Genomic DNA, 16,865 nt, shown 5'->3' with positions numbered 1-16,865 from the left:
AGAGAGAGAGAGAGAGAGAGAGAGAGAGAAACCATTTTACTGTCCATAACATATCTCAGAATTTCAAGCAAGTCTCAAATATATATAATACAATTTATCAGAAAACAAAATTTAGCCAGGTGGTGGTGGCAGCACACACCTTTAATCCCAGCACTCAGGAGGCAGGCAGATCTCTGTGAGTTTGAGGCCAGCCTGGTCTACAAGAGCTAGTTCCAGCACAAGCCCCAAAGCTACAGAGAAAACCCTGTCTTGAGAAACTAAAACCAAACAAAAACAACAACAAAATTTAAAGTGAACAACTGTCAATAAACATGAAATGTTCAGTTATACTAGTAACCAAAGAAGAACATTGGAAGGCCTTTATAATCCAACTGGAAAAGATCACACTCTGCTAACCAAGTGTGGGCAGAATTGCATTCGTGGTACTGTGCACAATCTGATATCTACTTCCTGTGGCCATTTGAACCAGGCTAGTGAGGTGGCTTCTTTGTTGCCAAGCCTGACAACATGGAGGAAAGAATAAACTTCAAGTTGACCTCCACATATGCAGTCTGACAAATCTGTATTTGTACACACATACAACACACTTACACATACACACACATGAAATAATATCAAATAAAAATTTTAAAGCTTTAACCATGGGCTTATTGTTTGGCTTAGAAATTTCACTTTGGAAAGCACTTTAGGGAAAGAGTCCCAAAATCTAAACAATGCATTTAGGTGTGTTTTTAGGAGAGAGAAACACCACAGACGTCCAATGATGAGAGATTCAGTAGCGAATGACATGTTCTAGAGCAGTGGTTCACAACCTCCCTGATGCTGTGACCCTTTAATACAGTTTCTTGCATTGTGGTGACCCAAGCCATTATCATTGCTACTTCATAACTGTAATTTTGCTACTGTTATGAATTGTAATGTAAATATCTGTTTTCTGGTGGCCTTAGGGGGTAGCATCCTACAGGTTGAGAACCACTTTTCTAGACCATACAGAGCCAGCGGGAGTAGGAATGGTAAGTAGTATTTGATGATATAGAAATAACCACGCCATAGAACAGAGACACGCCCGCCCATTATTTCATAGTACACGTGCATAGAAAGGACTGGAAATTAATGCATCGGTCACTGGTGGGTGGTATTTGTCCAGGTGATGGGATTAAAGCATTCTTTTTTAAAAATATTTTCATGTGTCTATTTTCTAAACTTGGTGCAATGATGAAATTTGGCTTTGTAAGAAAATAAAATCCTGATAACATTTTTCAAAGGACTCAATGAGGTTTCAGGTTTAGTGAGATAGGGATTACAAGCAGAAATGCCTGGAGCTTGAAGTTGTTTGAGAGGTGAGAAGTCAGAGGTAGGTACAGAAATGGGGAGCCACAGCCCATTGTCTGGAGCAATGCTCACTTCCTCCAGGGTGGACTGAAGAGCGGGTGGGACTTGGAGACAGCACAGGCTTATGCCAGAGGGCAGAGTCATGATTTTGCTAATGTGTTGTTCAGCTGAGTGACTGACCACAGAGGAGCTGCCTCTCTTCTCCCGCCCCAACATCCCTTTCCCCTTCACTAAACAAATACTAGCCAGCACAGATCGGCTTTCACTTGGCATAAGTCAAGAGGAAAGCATGGAAGGGGGAGGATAGCTTCCAGAGCACAGTGAGGAGCCAGGCCCAGGCAGGCTAGCTACTGACCTCTGGGCATATCCATGGGGTCGAAGCTGGCCAGGAGGTCACGGCACCACTGGCGGTCACCTTCCACCTTGCTCAGCCAGTTGTTGCAGTTGAAGTAGTAGCGGAGATGGGGCCTCTTCATGTCGGTCACTATCACCCGGTCCAGGTACCAGCTGGCGTTCAAACCTGTGTTGTCATGCTCGATCCTGCGGCAGAAGCCAACACCCACATTTTACTGGCAGAATCAGGATGTTGTGATGCCCCTTCTGTATGAGGGTGCCCAATGACTACTTCAGAGAGGTCCAGTCATTTGCTCCCTTTGGTTCTAAGTTTCCTTGTCTATTAATGGGGATATTTTGCAAGGCATATGTGCATATTAATGACTGTTATACTGTCATACTGCCACAGGGGCTCTCGGTAGGAGAGCCTTGAGCTGTGCCTGGCAGGGCCTCTGCCAGTGCTGCACCCTTTCTGCTCTGACCTGAGTTGTACACAGGCATCACCTTTGGGTGCTTACCAGAGTCACGACGAGAAAGACAGCTGATCCAGTCCTTACTAAAAAGGATGGCTAAAAGGAGGGCGTGGAGAAAAACGTAGAGAGCAGAGAGCACCTAGCTTTTTGGACTTGGTGGGACATGGCACCTGGGTAAACTGTCCTGTCCCATCACTCTTGAGTTATCAAGTTCCTCTCTTAGTGGCCCTCACCCCAGGCACCATCCTTAGTTGGCATCATCCAAGGATCCCCATCTAGAACAAGACTGTCCCATAGAAAGTTCATGTGAGCCAAACATACAATTCTAGATTGCCTTGACCTTGAAGACATAAAGAAACTGATAGAATTGGTTTTAACAATACACTGTATCTTCCACTCACCATGTTAACACACGATCATGTAAAATGTAACAATGTGGTGTACATTCTGTTTCTCCTGTTAAGTCTTTTAAAAAACAGGCTGGGTGATGGTGGCGCACGCCTTTAATCCCAGCACTCGGGAGGCAGAGGCAGGCGGATCTCTGTGAGTTCGAGACCAGCCTGGTCTACAGAGCGAGTTCCAGGACAGGCTCCAAAGCCACAGAGAAACCCTGTCTCGAAAAAACCAAAAAAAAAAAAAAAAAGTCTTTAAAAAAACAACCTGGTGTCTATTTTATCCACACAACACACTCGGCGTGAGTCAGCTGTATTTTAAGTGCACAGCAGCCACAATGCCTTCTGTGCTGGGTGACATAGATACAGGGTCTTCCGAATCTGTGCCCCAAATCTTCTCACTTCCCACAGCCCCCACCTCTGCCTAATTTCTTCCCTAGAGCATGGCCACTGGATGACCTCATAGTACAGGCAACATTTCATTCCAGGCCATCACTCTGAAGCTTTATGCCAGTAATTCACAGTCCGGTACAGCCCATGACCCCAATAACCAGATGACCAGCCCGATCCACTGGGCCTGTCCTCTACAGGGTCTCATGCCTCTGCCTGGTCAGACCATTTCCTATATACCTACCACCTTCCCCTCCTGACCTCCCTGAGAGAGTCCCCTCTCTGCTTGTATTCCTTTCCCTGTACACAACCAGTACCTGTGGCCCTTGTAACCTCTCCCAGCAAAGGGACTGTGTGGTCCCAAATTTTCTCGTGGGGAAAAGAAGAGTCAGGACTGAATGGAAGCTGCATTTGAGCCCTGTCCAGGCCCCAGTTAGGGACAATCAGCCCACAGATGAGCCTAAAGTGAGCATAAACCGGAATGGGGCGGTTAGCTGAGCCTAGGAAAGGAAGAAGGGAACAATCAAATGCTCTTCTTTTGTAGCCAGGCTAGAAGTTACCCCTTTTCATACAGCTCACAGAAACTCCCCCAGTGAGAACATCATCAGGGGAATTTTCATCCAAAGGTATCTTGCAGCAAAGCCCTCACTGAGGGCTTAATGACTGCTCTACACACAGGCTTGGTGGGCGCTAGCATTATATAGATGAAGTACCGTTATTAGAGAGAAGGAAGCAGAGGAATGGATAGGTAAACTGTCTAAAATCCTGCAGCAAAAAACAGCAGAGCAAGACCTTGGACTTGGACCTAGAGATCCGTCCCCAATTACTGTGCTCCAGTGTTTGTAAGAACTTATGTCTCTGTGTGTGGGGAGTTGCATCCAATTGTCCAGGCCCATGAAAGCAAGCCTCCAATGATGTGGTTTGGAGCTCTGTGATTCAGGATGGGGACATGGGACATAATTCTGGCTTTTAGTAATTCCTCAAATGTCAGTCAGCTGAGGATCCAATATCCAGAAAAATGCCAATTTTGATTATCACCACTACCATATGTTAGGGGCAAACTCTCACCTGATTTTATAGATGAGGCCCACGTTATTGGTCCGCACCCGGAATACGTCTACGTTGGCTTTCTCGAAAGCAGATTCACTCCTGCAGGAAACAGGGCCGTCAGTCCCACTCACAATGTCTCGTGGGCCCAGGAGCAGAGCCAGAGGCTAGTATCCTCTCCTCCCTCTTTATCCCATGCATGGAAAGAGCAGCATGCACCTAGCTCCCGTTCTGAGCTCTCCCTGACATGGTCTGAGAGAAGAGGAAGGGCAGGCAGGTGCCGTGCTTAGACTCACATCCAGGTGTTCTTTTGATTATGGTTGTGAGTCACTAACACAGGCATAGTGGGTGACACCAGTGCCATTGTGTGGACATGCAAGCCACTAGAGGTAGAAAAACCAGGGTCTGGTCAGGATAGAGGAGGAGGGTGTCATGGATGCCTGGAGCCTCTTGTCTGCAGGTCCCCTTGCAGGTCCCCCTCACCTGCCCCGTTCTGCAAGAAGAATTGCAATGACAGCCCCAAGTTGATGCAGACCTTGGGTGGCTACCTGTGGTCCTGCCATTCCAAAGAGAAAGGGGAAACCTCTCCCCCACCCCACCTCTAGTCCAGCAACCATGGAGGTGAGGGCAGTAAGGGAATCAAGACGAATATCTGGCAAACTGCCATCAGATGAAATACACCTGAGGCGTGAGGCAGCACAACGCCCAGGGGAGTCCCAGCTTCTGCACACCCCAAATTCAAGTGGCTATGCCAGGAGGCTCAAGGCTCCTTGCCCCAGGATCTTCTGGAGTGGATCCCTAAGTCTCATGTTTGCCTCTCTTTCATCCTCCACAGGAGCCAAGAACCCAGCTGTGAGAGCCCAGAGCGCCAAGCAGTTCTTCCTGCCTCATAGCTGGGCCCTCTGGTTTGGGAGACTATGCTCTCTCAGCCAGGGCTCATGGGACCAGCACATGGCCAGGGAGAAGAGGAAAGTACAGAAGATATTTGCCTAGGCTGTTCTCTACACCTTAAATGTGTTCCCAAAGCCCTTGTGAGCCTCACACTTCACACACGCCCAGTCACTAGTTGGAAACCTTTAAGAGGTTGGAGCTGGGGGTGTGGGTCAGGGCACTTTTCTGGCATGCATGAGGCCCCGGGTTTGATGCCCAGAACTGTACAATGAAGGAGATAGGGCCCAGGGGAGGGAAGTCGGTCACTGAGGATGCCCTTGAAGAGGGTGTTGGGACCCTGTGAGGACTCCGCTTTCTCTCCTTGTTTCCTGGTTTCTGTGAGTTGAACAGCTACCTTCACAGCTGGTGTTGACTTGCTATGGCCCCAAAAGCAAAGCAGCCAACTGATCATGGGCCAAAACCCCTAAAAACCTCAGAGCAAAATAACCCTTTTCTCTTTTCAGTTGGTTTATTTCAGGTATTTGTTACAGCCATGGAAAGTTAAATAATCTGAGCTTATAATGACTACTGGCTGTCTGTGCTCTTCAAAATAAAGGGGTAAAGGGCTTTCTCCCCAGGCCACAGGCTGAAGGTCAGGCACAGAGGACCTTCCAGGTTCTTCAGGGTCCAGAGGCTGGGATTTTGCAAATGGACCCACTCTGGTGAGCAATCTTTAAAAGGCAGGGACACAATCAAGCAGGGTCCAAGCCTCATACGAAAGAGCAGAGGCCATGAAGATGTACACAAAACAGCCTTGTCAAGGAAAAGAGAACCCAAGAAGAAACCTGGGGACAGAGAAGTAAGAAGAGGAGTGATGGATGTATCTGGTTAGCTGTAGGGGAACGGGGACCCCCAGGCTGGTGGCACATGTCTAAGCTCAGGTAGGTGTCATTCAGGGAGAAAGGGAGGGGTCAAGCAAGGCCACTTTAAGTGTGCAGTCAAAATGTTTCCTCCAAAGAATGAGTTGGTCTTTTTCCTGGGGAAACAATGTTTCTGGATCCGGTGTTGAAAATGGAATCAAACCAAACCAGGACTGTGAAGGTCTGCTGATGTGGGGTTGCATCTGTGGGGGTAACGGGACACTCCAACCCCTGATTCTGTCGCAATCGCTGTGAAATAACTCAGAAAACACATGGACATCAATTCTACACGTTAAGATTTTGTGAATGAGAAACAGAAAAAAAAATGAATAAATGGTATTTTCTCTTTGACACAAAGTAATAGCTTTTTAGAATAAATCAACAAAAATTTCTGCATTCAGTAAACACCCTAAGGAATAGACGATATGTGATTGAACACTTTGTAGCTATTAAGGATCCTATTATAAAAAGAACATGAAGTTTATAAGCTTAAAAAATATATTAAGATAGAATCTGAGAGCAGAACAATTGATACAAATGGGACATCATCTTCATTTAAAAACAGCGAGTGGGAAAATTTACACAAATATACAATGTCACGTCTAGAGGCTAAGACTATAAAGTCTTATCTGTGCTTATCTATATAAATTTTCACATTTTCCGAAAGGAACCCATACTGCTTTTGTGAGTCCCCATGCTTCAGGACCCCTCGCGGCAGGATGCAAATGCTGTAGAAAACTGACCAAGGCTGGGTTAAAAATCCCAAAGGAAACAAAAGTGCAGGCTCCTCGCGTTTCCCAGCGAGATGAGAACCCCATCATAGCTCTGGAAACAAATAAAGCCCCCTGCTCCCATCATCGCTCAGCAGGGACTTTGCCCAGAGAGAGCCTCAGAAGGCTGTACCTGGCATCTTAGCCACCAAATAGGCAGAGCCTCCAGACTAAAATGCCAGGGACTCTCTCACACACTGGGGTGTGGATTCTCAGCAGGAAAGACAGCATTCGTAGCATACATGAAACCCCATCCTTTTGCCATATCTTTAACTCGTAGCCTCCTGGGATCATTTCGTAGAGACCTCACTGGGGTAGAGATTGCGGGAGGGTTCCTGTGTGGGAACAAAGTGGATGTCATCTTGGCTGCCTAGGAATCAGATAGTAAAGATCTTCTTGAAATAGGAATTGTGTTATATTGGGTGAGGGGTGAATCCTGCTAAGCCAGGTGGGATTCTGTGTTCTAGGATACAGGAAAGGGCACAGGAATGAGCTCAAATCAGGCTGAAACAGAAAAAGGGAGGACAGGAGACAAGAGATGAGAGATGCGGCCAGAGGCTATGGAAAGGGTTTGGGAGAAGTGCCAAGAAAGATCAAGGTTGAATTTTAATACTGGAGGAGCTGCAACTCATTTGTTTGCACTGGTCAGTGTGAACCCTTTTTCAGGCCCAGAGCTACCGGAGAAGTCTTACATACAAAAGCGTGTGTGTGTGTGTGTGTGCGCGCGCGCGCGCGTGCGCTACGCACGTGGACACATGTGTGTATACAAGGATCCGTGCTGCAGGTAACTCAGTGGGTCTGGTTTAGAGCTGGTTTGTGAGGAAGAGGACCGGGCAGACAATGAAGTGCGAAGAGACAGAGGAGGAGGCAGCACATCTTGCATTACATGGGGACTCAGAAGTAACCTCAGCTGCCACCCATGTGTGACACATCCCAAACCTTCAGCAAATTACAGTCCCCTCCTGAACTCAGTTTCCAGCTTGAGTGGCAGTGATGTCGTGAGCAGAATTTTGCACAACTGCCTTTGTAGTCTTTTCCCTCGATGTCTCACTGCAGCCAGATCCTGGCCTCTTGCTCACAGTTAAGGTGACATCAGCTGCCACTGTCAACTCAGTATCCACTGACTGGCTTTCAGGCAAGGCCTTCCAGCCTGGAAGTTGCTTCAAGACAGCAACATGGTTCTGACTGGCAGTTCCAGCTGGGCCCACCTAGAGCACTTTCTCTGTCCACAAGCCTTGCAGTCTCTCTGGGTCTAACCCATCTTTTGTATTCCTCTCTTATCCTCATTCATTTCAGCACTGAAGACTTAGGTTGTATCTTTTCCCTGTGAAGGGTCACTCTGACTACACAACATTTCAGGTGTCTACTGAGTTCTGCCTATTCTTTATGACCCAGGACAAGTACAGGGGCCCAGGAAACCCAATTGCACCTCCACTACAGATCCAACACCTCCCTTCACGGTACTCTCTAGTCTCAGCAGCACCCAGCTTCTATCCCCGCCCAGGTCCACCCTCACACCGCTGTCAAGCTGCCCTGACTAGCGGATGGAGCTCCCATCTGCTCACTTATTTTTGCTTCCCAGCCTCAAGCGTGACACAGACCTAGGCAGAGATTCTCTTCCGGAGCCTCCCCAGTAGACCCAATGGTCTCTGGATTGCCGACTTCTGTCCCTAGGCTGATCTGGAGAAGCGGGCTCAGTGACAACCCTTCTCTCTTGGTGTGTTACATCAATGATCTGGGCCTCCCCGAAAGAAAGTTTGGTAAACTGATAAGCAGGAGGGAAGAAGCAAAGGATGCTGGGTATGTAAAAGGAGGAAAGACTGTGAGAACCCACGACAGTCTGGGGACCACAAAAACCAGCTGGCCACCTTCCCAGGGATAGTAGCATCTCCTTCCTCTGGGAGGATGCATGGCAAAAAGGATGAATGTTTCATGTATTCCCTTTACCGTGCCCACGTCACAGGAGGGAAAGACTTCCACCAGAGTCACGTGCAATATGAGTAGTGCAAGGAGGCGGGTACCCTGTTCTGCAGAAACGGACAAAAGAAGGGGTTATGCTCATCTCAGCATTGCTGCGTGCGTGCCGTGGCTTAGTCAGGACTCACATCACAAGACTGGTCACTCTGCAAAGCGCAGTGTTGTGGTCTCCTAGCATGGCCACGCCACCTCTCTATCACTTCACCTCTTGTCCTCTAGAGGTCCCAGGCCACAAACCTTAGGGACCAGAACCTGTGGAACAACTCTCCAGGGCCACGGATTCGTGTCATCAATTAAAATGTCTATAGCACCAATGTCAATGAAGGACCGTTTCTCACATACACACACACACACACAAAACCTGAAGGTCTGTGAGCTTCTTCCTCAGCCTCAGTTTTTCTATGAATGGACCAGGTTAGTAGATTTAAATAGCTGTGGAACTTTTCCTCAACTAGATCGTTTCTTCTCCAATATCAAGGGATACTCATGGGTATCCCTTGGGAGATCTAAACTAGACATTACTGTTTATAAAAATCTAGAATGGGACAAAGGAGAATTGGAAGGAAAGCACTGGGAAATCCTCAAGATGATATTTGGATTGTTGACAGAGAAATTTTGTCATTCAACATGGCTGTGATCTAACTGTTCGCCTCTACAGAGAAGAAGGCCACTCCTGAGTTCTAGAACTTGGCCAACCAAACTAATCTCCCAGGATCCCCACAAGCCAAAGCAGTACTCACTTGCTGGTGAGATGGAGCTTGGGAGAGAGCCCATTCTCTCCAAAGATTGTGATGAACACATTGGCATCTGTCCCTGCACCACGAACATCCCCTGTGGCTGTGACCACCTCGTACACTGGAGGAGAAAAAAAAATAGATTGCAGGCTCAGAAGAGAACCCAGAATCCCATTCTCACAATCCTGAACCAGGTCAAACCCACACTAACTCTAGACCGAAACTCACAGTCGGTGCCAGACACTGCTTTTGCAGAGGAATCTGAAAGTGTAGAAACAAGGCCAGCTTCATTCTGCATGGGTTAATTCCCCAAGGGCTGTGTCTTTGGCAGTGACACTGAGTTCCCTGCCAATGGTCTTTTTGAAGCTTGCATGGCTTGTTGTCAACACTATTCCTGGTCAGGGTGTCAGCACCTGCGTATTTCCTGAGGGAGAACCTATCAAGATCAGTGTGGTGGTTTGAATGAAAATGACCTCATAAACTCACATGGAGTGGCATTATTTGTAAGGATTGAGACATGTGGCCTTGTTGGTGTAGGCGTGACCTTGCTGGTGGAAGTGTGTCCCTGGGGGTGGGCTTTGAGGTTTCAGAAGCTCGAGCCAGGTCCAGTGTCTCTCTCTTCCTGCCGCCTGCCAATCTAGATGTAGAATTCTCAACTCCTTCTCTAGCGCCTGTCATGTTTCCTGCCATGAGAATAGTGAACTAAATCTCTGAACTGTAAGCCAGCCCCAGTGGAAGGTTTTCCTTTATAAGAGTCACTGTGGCCTTGGTGTCTCTTTGCCACAACAGAAACTTAACTAAGACAGGAAGGATCTGCTACAACCAAGGGGACTGGGTAGGATGAGCAGGGGCATTCAGCATCCAGGAGTGTTGGCGAAACTTTGGGAATGTATCTTGAATCCATTTTTGGAATCAACTCCCAGAATCTAGCACAGACCCGGCCTGAACAGGGTTGTTGCAGTCAGCCACCCCCAGAGCCACGTCACCTCTGCTGAGAAGTGGGAACAGCCACACACCAACCTATCCAGCTGCTATTCCTATCTCCCAATGAAGTGTGCGTCCCCAGCGTGTTTTAGGAAGAGACTCACTTCTGAGTCAGTGGTGGGCTGGAGACGCTGATTCAGGGGACCGACCACACGTGTGTGCAGTGAGGAAGGCTGACCAGAAGGAGATGACTGCTTTGGGAAGGAGGAATTTGCAATGTGGAGAGCTGGTCAAATGTGGGAAATGGTATTTGAAATCTTTGGGGCCCGGGTCAGCTGTTCACCACATTATGGAAGTGTACAAACATCAAATGCTTGAAACTGTATCACAGCCAGCACTGACTGATGATTTACTACGTACCTAGCCCTGAGCTAGGGGCTTCGTGCCCCTCATCACACTTGATCATTGCTGTAAAACTAATCTCGTTCCTACTTCTGGTCTTTAGAACAGATCGCCCACTACAGAGTATATTCGAGCTCTCTTGAGGAGGTCTTGTGGATTGAGTTACCACTTGAGGGTTTAACATTCATCTTTCAATACTACCCATCCGCAGCCCATTCCACAGGAAGGTTTTGTCCCACATACAAAGTAGCAAAGTTGAGAGGTGGATAGTGGAGAGTAGAATCAATCCTTCTGAGCAACTGTAGCATTCTGGGCCCGGAGAAGGTGTGTTCTGATTATTATCCATCTCACTGCAAACCCACAAGCCTCTGCATGCTGAGGCAAAGTGTTGGGCATCAACGTCACACAATGCCACAGAGATCTAGAAGTAGCCACTTAGAACCAGGGTGGCTCTTTACAAGTAGCTACCTGCCTATAAGACTGGATAGTAATATCTGCTTTGCAGAACTATTCTGGGAATTGAGAATGTAGAGGCCCTGACACATAGAAGATAATAAATAGCCTTTCTTTTTCGAAGCTATTGTTCATGCAAACAAAGCCCATTTCGTCCAAAAGCTAGCACCTTTTCCTTTGGCAGACAGTGTATTAGCTCAAGCATCATGAACATGGCATGTGGTTAATTCTGAATCCCTTCAGGGGCATCTCTGGTCCTTGCCTGTGAAGAATGGGATCTGCAGTGTCTGGATCTGAGAGGAACACTGGATATCCCCAGTCTGACAAAGCTCGGCGGAGGAGCCATGCGTGGGGAAGGAAAGCAGTCCATGCGTTTGGACTCTGCCTCTCATGAGACTTGTGACAAGGCTTGAGACATCACAGCCTGCACCTCGGGGGAAACTGTTCAGAATCAGGGCAGCCACGAGTGCTGCCCGCATTATCTGTGTGTGCACAGGGGCATCTCTGAGTCAAGCTGATACAGGAGAACGGCCAGCTCGATGGAAAGGCCAGGGCCACGTCATTGGAAATTTGTAGAAAGAGACCCAAAAAGACGTAGAGAAGAGGAAGATATGGGCTCCAGGAGGTGTGGGAGTTGACTCGCTAGCTCCCTCAGGAGTGCACGGCTACCCCTGAAGTCAGACACTCGCCATATAGAAGTTGCTCATCTGAATTTAATTATAGTTAAGGCCATCAAGGAAATGACAGTGAGTCACAGATGAAAATATGGCACCTGGAATGCATCCAACAAAAGACTCATACCCAGAAAGTATGAATAATTCACATCAACAAATCAGACGGGGACTGCATACTTTTAACACACGAGTCTTTAAAAGATAGACAATCACTTATCATAAGATCTAAAACTTCCAGTTTTAGGTTTTGACCCGAGAGAGACAAAAACGGATACACAGATGCATAGAAACCCATGAACTCAATGTTCATAATAGCTTACTCTGAGCAGAGCTGAATGAGAAACCACCTAAATGTCCATCAGCAGGTGAATGGGTTAACAATCCGTAGTATACCCACACCCTGGGTACCACTCAGCCGTGAAAAGCAACACGCTATTGGCACATACTATGTAGCACATATGTAGACTAAGAAACATTCATTCTTTACAATGCTATTTATGGGAAGCCATCAATAGCAAATAGGACCTACTTTAACAGGTGGCTGAAGAGTGGCTGCTTGGAACAGGAAGCTGGCAGGGAACAATGTTCTCTCTAATGTAAATATTCTTCACATTGACTAGTCACACGGCTTTCATACTAATCGAGTAGGACGTTTAAAATAGATGTACTCTATAATAAGTTTCAGCAATGCTGAAAAGGGCAAAAATGTCTTAATGCGTCATCAAAGGTGTCTGAATGGCCACCAAATACAGGAGATGTGCAAATAAACACGTTCGGCCCCATCATTCATCAGGGAAATAAAAACCCCAGAAAAACACCACCAGACACCCACCAGGATGGCAGGAATAAAGAGAACTGACAATACCAGTGTCGGCAGAACGTGAATCTACTGCCCCTCTTGTATGTAATGGGGGGTGCATTAGAGGCTATACGCACCGATAGGTGAACAGATGTTCACCCTGTAACCTAGCACTTCAGCTTCCAATTTTAATTCCAGGAGAAACGAGTGTGCAAATGTCCAAGATCTGTAGCCTCTTTATTCACCATAGTACACAAATAAGGTGTAAGGAATTCGACAGGAGAATGGTCAAATCACCAGTGATGTGTTTATAACATGCAATCTTATTCGTGCCTGAAAAGAAAAACTATGTATCATGTCACAGCAGGCACACACCTCTCAGGTGGGATGTCACATGAGAAAAATGATAGACCCAAAAATATACACACAGCAAAAATACATATCTCACCCCTGTAATCCCAGCGCCAGGCACCTAAGGCATGAGGACTGCTGAGAGTCAAGACTAGACTTGGCTACATCGTAAATAGTCAGAGGAACTGAGCTACAGAGGAAAACCCTGGCTCCCCAAAGAGTGTATACTGTGTGACTCCATTTATATGAAGTTAAAGAATAGGAAAAAGCGGCTCCTGGGGATAGAGTCAGAGACTTATTAGGTCTGGTAGAGGTATGAAGGAGCTCTGTGGGGGCTAGAAACGCTCCCGCTCTGGTCTAGATCAGCGGTTACACCCGCATGCCCAAAGGTAAGTACTCTTCTTGGTACTTCCGGTCCTGTACTGTGTGCATACCGGTTCTCACTCTAATTTGTTTTTTAATTCATAAAGATCAGTGCAGCTGGCTGAGAATACGAGGCAGTCCCAGCACTGCTATCCTCTTCTGCTCCATGGGAGCCCGGGAACCCGGGAACCCGGGAGCCCTCCCAGGCGTGGAGATAACTGGGAAGCAGTGGACAGAGGAACAGATCCCACCACCCCACAGGCGGCAGCCCGCACCCTTTGCCTTGTAGTACTCATGCTCCAGCTCGTCCTCGTCATCTTCTGAGTTGTAGTTCAGCAGCTCCTCCTCGTACAGGCCCAGAAAGTCGATGTCTTTCTTCCTCCGCTTTTTCTTCTGGGGCATCATTTTGCTGCCTGCCTCTTGTGGGACCCGGTACACTCACCGGTCTAGCTCCACCTCTTCCCTAGACCTGTGCCTCTCCACTCAGAGAACTGCGGAGCCCTCCTAGGGCTTCAGGTCCGGATGTATCTGGCCTTGTTCCCTAGGTCTCCTGGGTCCCCCATCCCAAAGCACTGTCCCACTTTTCTCCTCTCTGGTCCCTCAACCCAACACAGCGCTTTTTTTCTTTTTCTTTACTTTCCCCCCCTTTTTGTCCCCTGCTCATTCTGGGCCACCTCCTGTCACTCTGCACCTGCCCCCGGGGCTTCTTCTTGAGATCTATCACTTGTTGATGAAAATGAGAAGGTCGTCCTCTCTCCTCCTCCCTCCACACCCCTTTGCAGAGACTCAAGTGACACCATGCCCTGGCATCCACTTCCCACCTGGCCTCACAATGGGGGGGGCTGGCACTCGGGACCCCTCCAGGCCACTCCGAGGACAAGTAGGGGCCCACTTCTAAGGAGACACCTGAGCTTCCCAGCCCATGAGAACACTGGACAATGCCGTGACCAGGCTTGGTCCTGGGGAGGGCAGAGCTGGGGCAGTCCACGGAGCTCTGGGTACAGAGGATAGGTTTCTCTCCATTATACATGAGTGCCGATCATCTTACCCAGAAGGCAGGTTCTTATGAGACTGCTCTCGCTCTCGGGTTCCATCTTCCAGAACTCTCTCTTCTGGAAGTGACCCTCCTCCAGGTACATCCTGCTGCCCCTCAAAGCATACAGCTGGCCCATGAAGCAGTTTACTGATCATGAGTTACTGCCACCCTCAGCCGGGAGCCTAGGAAATAAGTCCACCTATCCTCAGGCGTCCCCAGAAGGGCACAGATAAGCCAAGATGCACCGCATGGACCTTGTCAAGCATCCTCTGGGTACTCTACTGCTCTCTATACTTTGGGAGAACCAGCCCCCGACCCTGCTTAACCCTGTTCTCTTCCAATCTCAACACGTGGGGAGTTCTGAGCCAGGGCAGAACAAGGGTCAGAAGTCCCTTCTAACCCTTACTCAGCAGAGAGCGCTTCCCGTGGCCACTAGATGCCCCCTCCTTGCTCATTTTATTAGAATTTTAAAAGACATTCCTTATAACCTGGCTTGTAAGGTTTCTATATAGATTTTAAAATGCTAGAAAAATTCCGATTCACTTAAAACTTGTGCTCCTCTGCCCTTGCAGGTGGCTGTAAGGACAGAACCAACACCATCTGTGCTGCCTCCTGGCTGGGGAGCCTGGAACACAGCCCATTTTCCCAGCCATAAAGAGAGAATAATGACCCACTATTGAGTATTTGGCAGTTAAAAAAAAAAAAAAACTCTTCATCAATCAGAAGTTTCTAGAGACTATAAAAGGTTAGTCAATGTCTGTAACTCCTGCAACAGACTAAATTTCTGTTTCTCTTACATATTTGTATGCTGAATATTGACATTAAGAAAAACCTCTGCATCTGGGAGAGGCTTGAAGGTGGGGCCCTTGCAGGGAGATAAGGTCGTGGAAATGGGATGCTTATGGATGTGATCTGTGCTTTACGGATAGGACACCAGGAGCCAGGAAGTCACGTGGGTCAGCAAGTGATGGTTGTGCAGTGTGAGGGCCTGAACTCCGTCTCCCTGAATCCACATTAGACAGGCATGGAGGCATGCACCTGATACCCCAGTGCAGGGACAGTAGAGACAGACAGTTCCTGGAACTTGCTGGCCAGTCACTGCAGCCAAACCAATGAGCTCAAAGCTCACTGGCAGACTGTTTCAAAAAGTTAAGATGGATATTTTTTTAAAAGATTAGATGTCCTCTGAGTCTGTTTAGTGTTGTCTGTGTGTGCATGGGTATGCGACTGTCTGCTGGAGCATGCCTGGCTTCTAAGAGCCTGCATCTTGGGGGTGTCACTGCATCATCCACATCTCTGAATCATCCGCATCTCTGAATCATCCGCATCTCTGCATCATCAGCATCTCTGAATCATCTGCATCTCTGCAAAATCCGCATCTCTGCATCATCTGTATTTCTGCAACATCCGCATCTCTGCATCATCCGCATCTCTGCATCATCCGCATCTCTGAATCATCTGCATCTCCACATCATCCGCGTCTCCACATCATCCGCATCTCCGTATCATCTGCATCTCTGCATCGTCAGTTCTCCATGTCCACAGAAGCCCAGAACAGGCTGCAAGTTCGTGGTTGAGCTTCTTTTTTTTCATTCTTTTTTATTGATATTTATTGAGCTCTACATTTTTCTCTGCTCCCCTCCCTGCCTCTCCCCTCCCCGCTTCAAACCTCCCCCAAGGTCCCCATGCTCCCAATTTACTCAGAAGATCTTGTCTTTTTCTACTTTCTACTTCCCATGTAGATTAGATCTATGTGAATCTCTCTTGGTGTCCACATTTTGTGTAAGTTCTCTGGGATTGTGGTTTATAGCCTGACTTTCTTTGCTTTATGTTTAAAAATCACCTATGAGTGAGTATATATGATAATTGTCTTTCTGTGTCTGGGTTACCTCACTCAAAATAATGTTTTCTAACTCCATCCATTTTCCTGCTGGTTGAGCTTCTGATTCTTCCCAGTGTCTGGTCTGGGAAGGGACCCATTCTTTGTGGACATCTCCCTCCCAACCCAGCTGTGAGCTCTATGAGAGTGGAAGAGCCTGCCTCATGTTCACTGAATCCTACTTAGGACCTGTGCTGCACCTGGTATGAATTGGGTTCAGCAAACAGATAAAATGCATGCGTGATGAAGATCGCAAACAAGTCAATAAAACAAACAGGTTCAAGGCCCAGAACCCAGGAGGAAAGCAGTATGGCCTGGACATAACTCACCTGAAGACAGAGTGAATGCTCTAGAGTGGATGGCATTCTTAGCACATCTCAGAAGGTAAGGAAGGGTGGGCCATTCTTAAATAGACAGAAGGACATGGGGCAGCAGCCAGCACTTGAACCCTATCCTTGCTCTGAGAAACTTCCTTCTCACTCGCCCAGATCCCTACCAAGGGAAGGCATCTCTGACCCCAAACATCTTCACCAGGAAAAAAGAGCAACCCTATTTCCTCCCTTACTCTGTGGAGGGGTTGGCCCCAGAAACAGTGGAAAGACTAGGTGACTAAGAGTGGTTTAATAGTAGATGACACACGCCCCCTGCTGGCCTCATTTGGTTTGACCTCCAGAATCTTGAAGATTGGAACTAACCAAGAAAATTCATTTTGCAGGGACTGAGAGGACAGACGCCTGCACAGGCTC

General features: G+C 47.8%; 1 protein-coding gene across 2 annotated transcripts in view; it reads right to left on the bottom strand.

Annotated features, from left to right (window-relative positions):
* Loxhd1 (lipoxygenase homology domains 1) overlaps nt 1–13,609 on the bottom strand; it is a 137,723-nt gene extending 124,114 nt beyond the window's left edge. For both annotated transcript variants that reach the window (XM_005356289.2, XM_005356290.2), the window contains exons 1-4: nt 13,480–13,609; nt 9,245–9,359; nt 3,989–4,069; nt 1,688–1,872 (exon numbers count right to left, since the gene is read on the bottom strand). In XM_005356289.2, coding sequence (XP_005356346.1) covers nt 1,688–1,872; nt 3,989–4,069; nt 9,245–9,359; nt 13,480–13,609 — 511 coding nt within the window. The remainder of the gene's footprint in view (nt 1–1,687; nt 1,873–3,988; nt 4,070–9,244; nt 9,360–13,479) is intronic.
* Nucleotides 13,610–16,865: the final 3,256 nt, after the last annotated feature.

Source organism: Microtus ochrogaster, chromosome 18 (genome assembly GCF_000317375.1).
Source record: "Microtus ochrogaster isolate Prairie Vole_2 chromosome 18, MicOch1.0, whole genome shotgun sequence".
Classification (NCBI taxonomy): domain Eukaryota; kingdom Metazoa; phylum Chordata; class Mammalia; order Rodentia; family Cricetidae; genus Microtus; species Microtus ochrogaster.
Note: the sequence above shows the minus strand (reverse complement) of the source record. Positions and strands in the feature narration are given on the sequence as shown.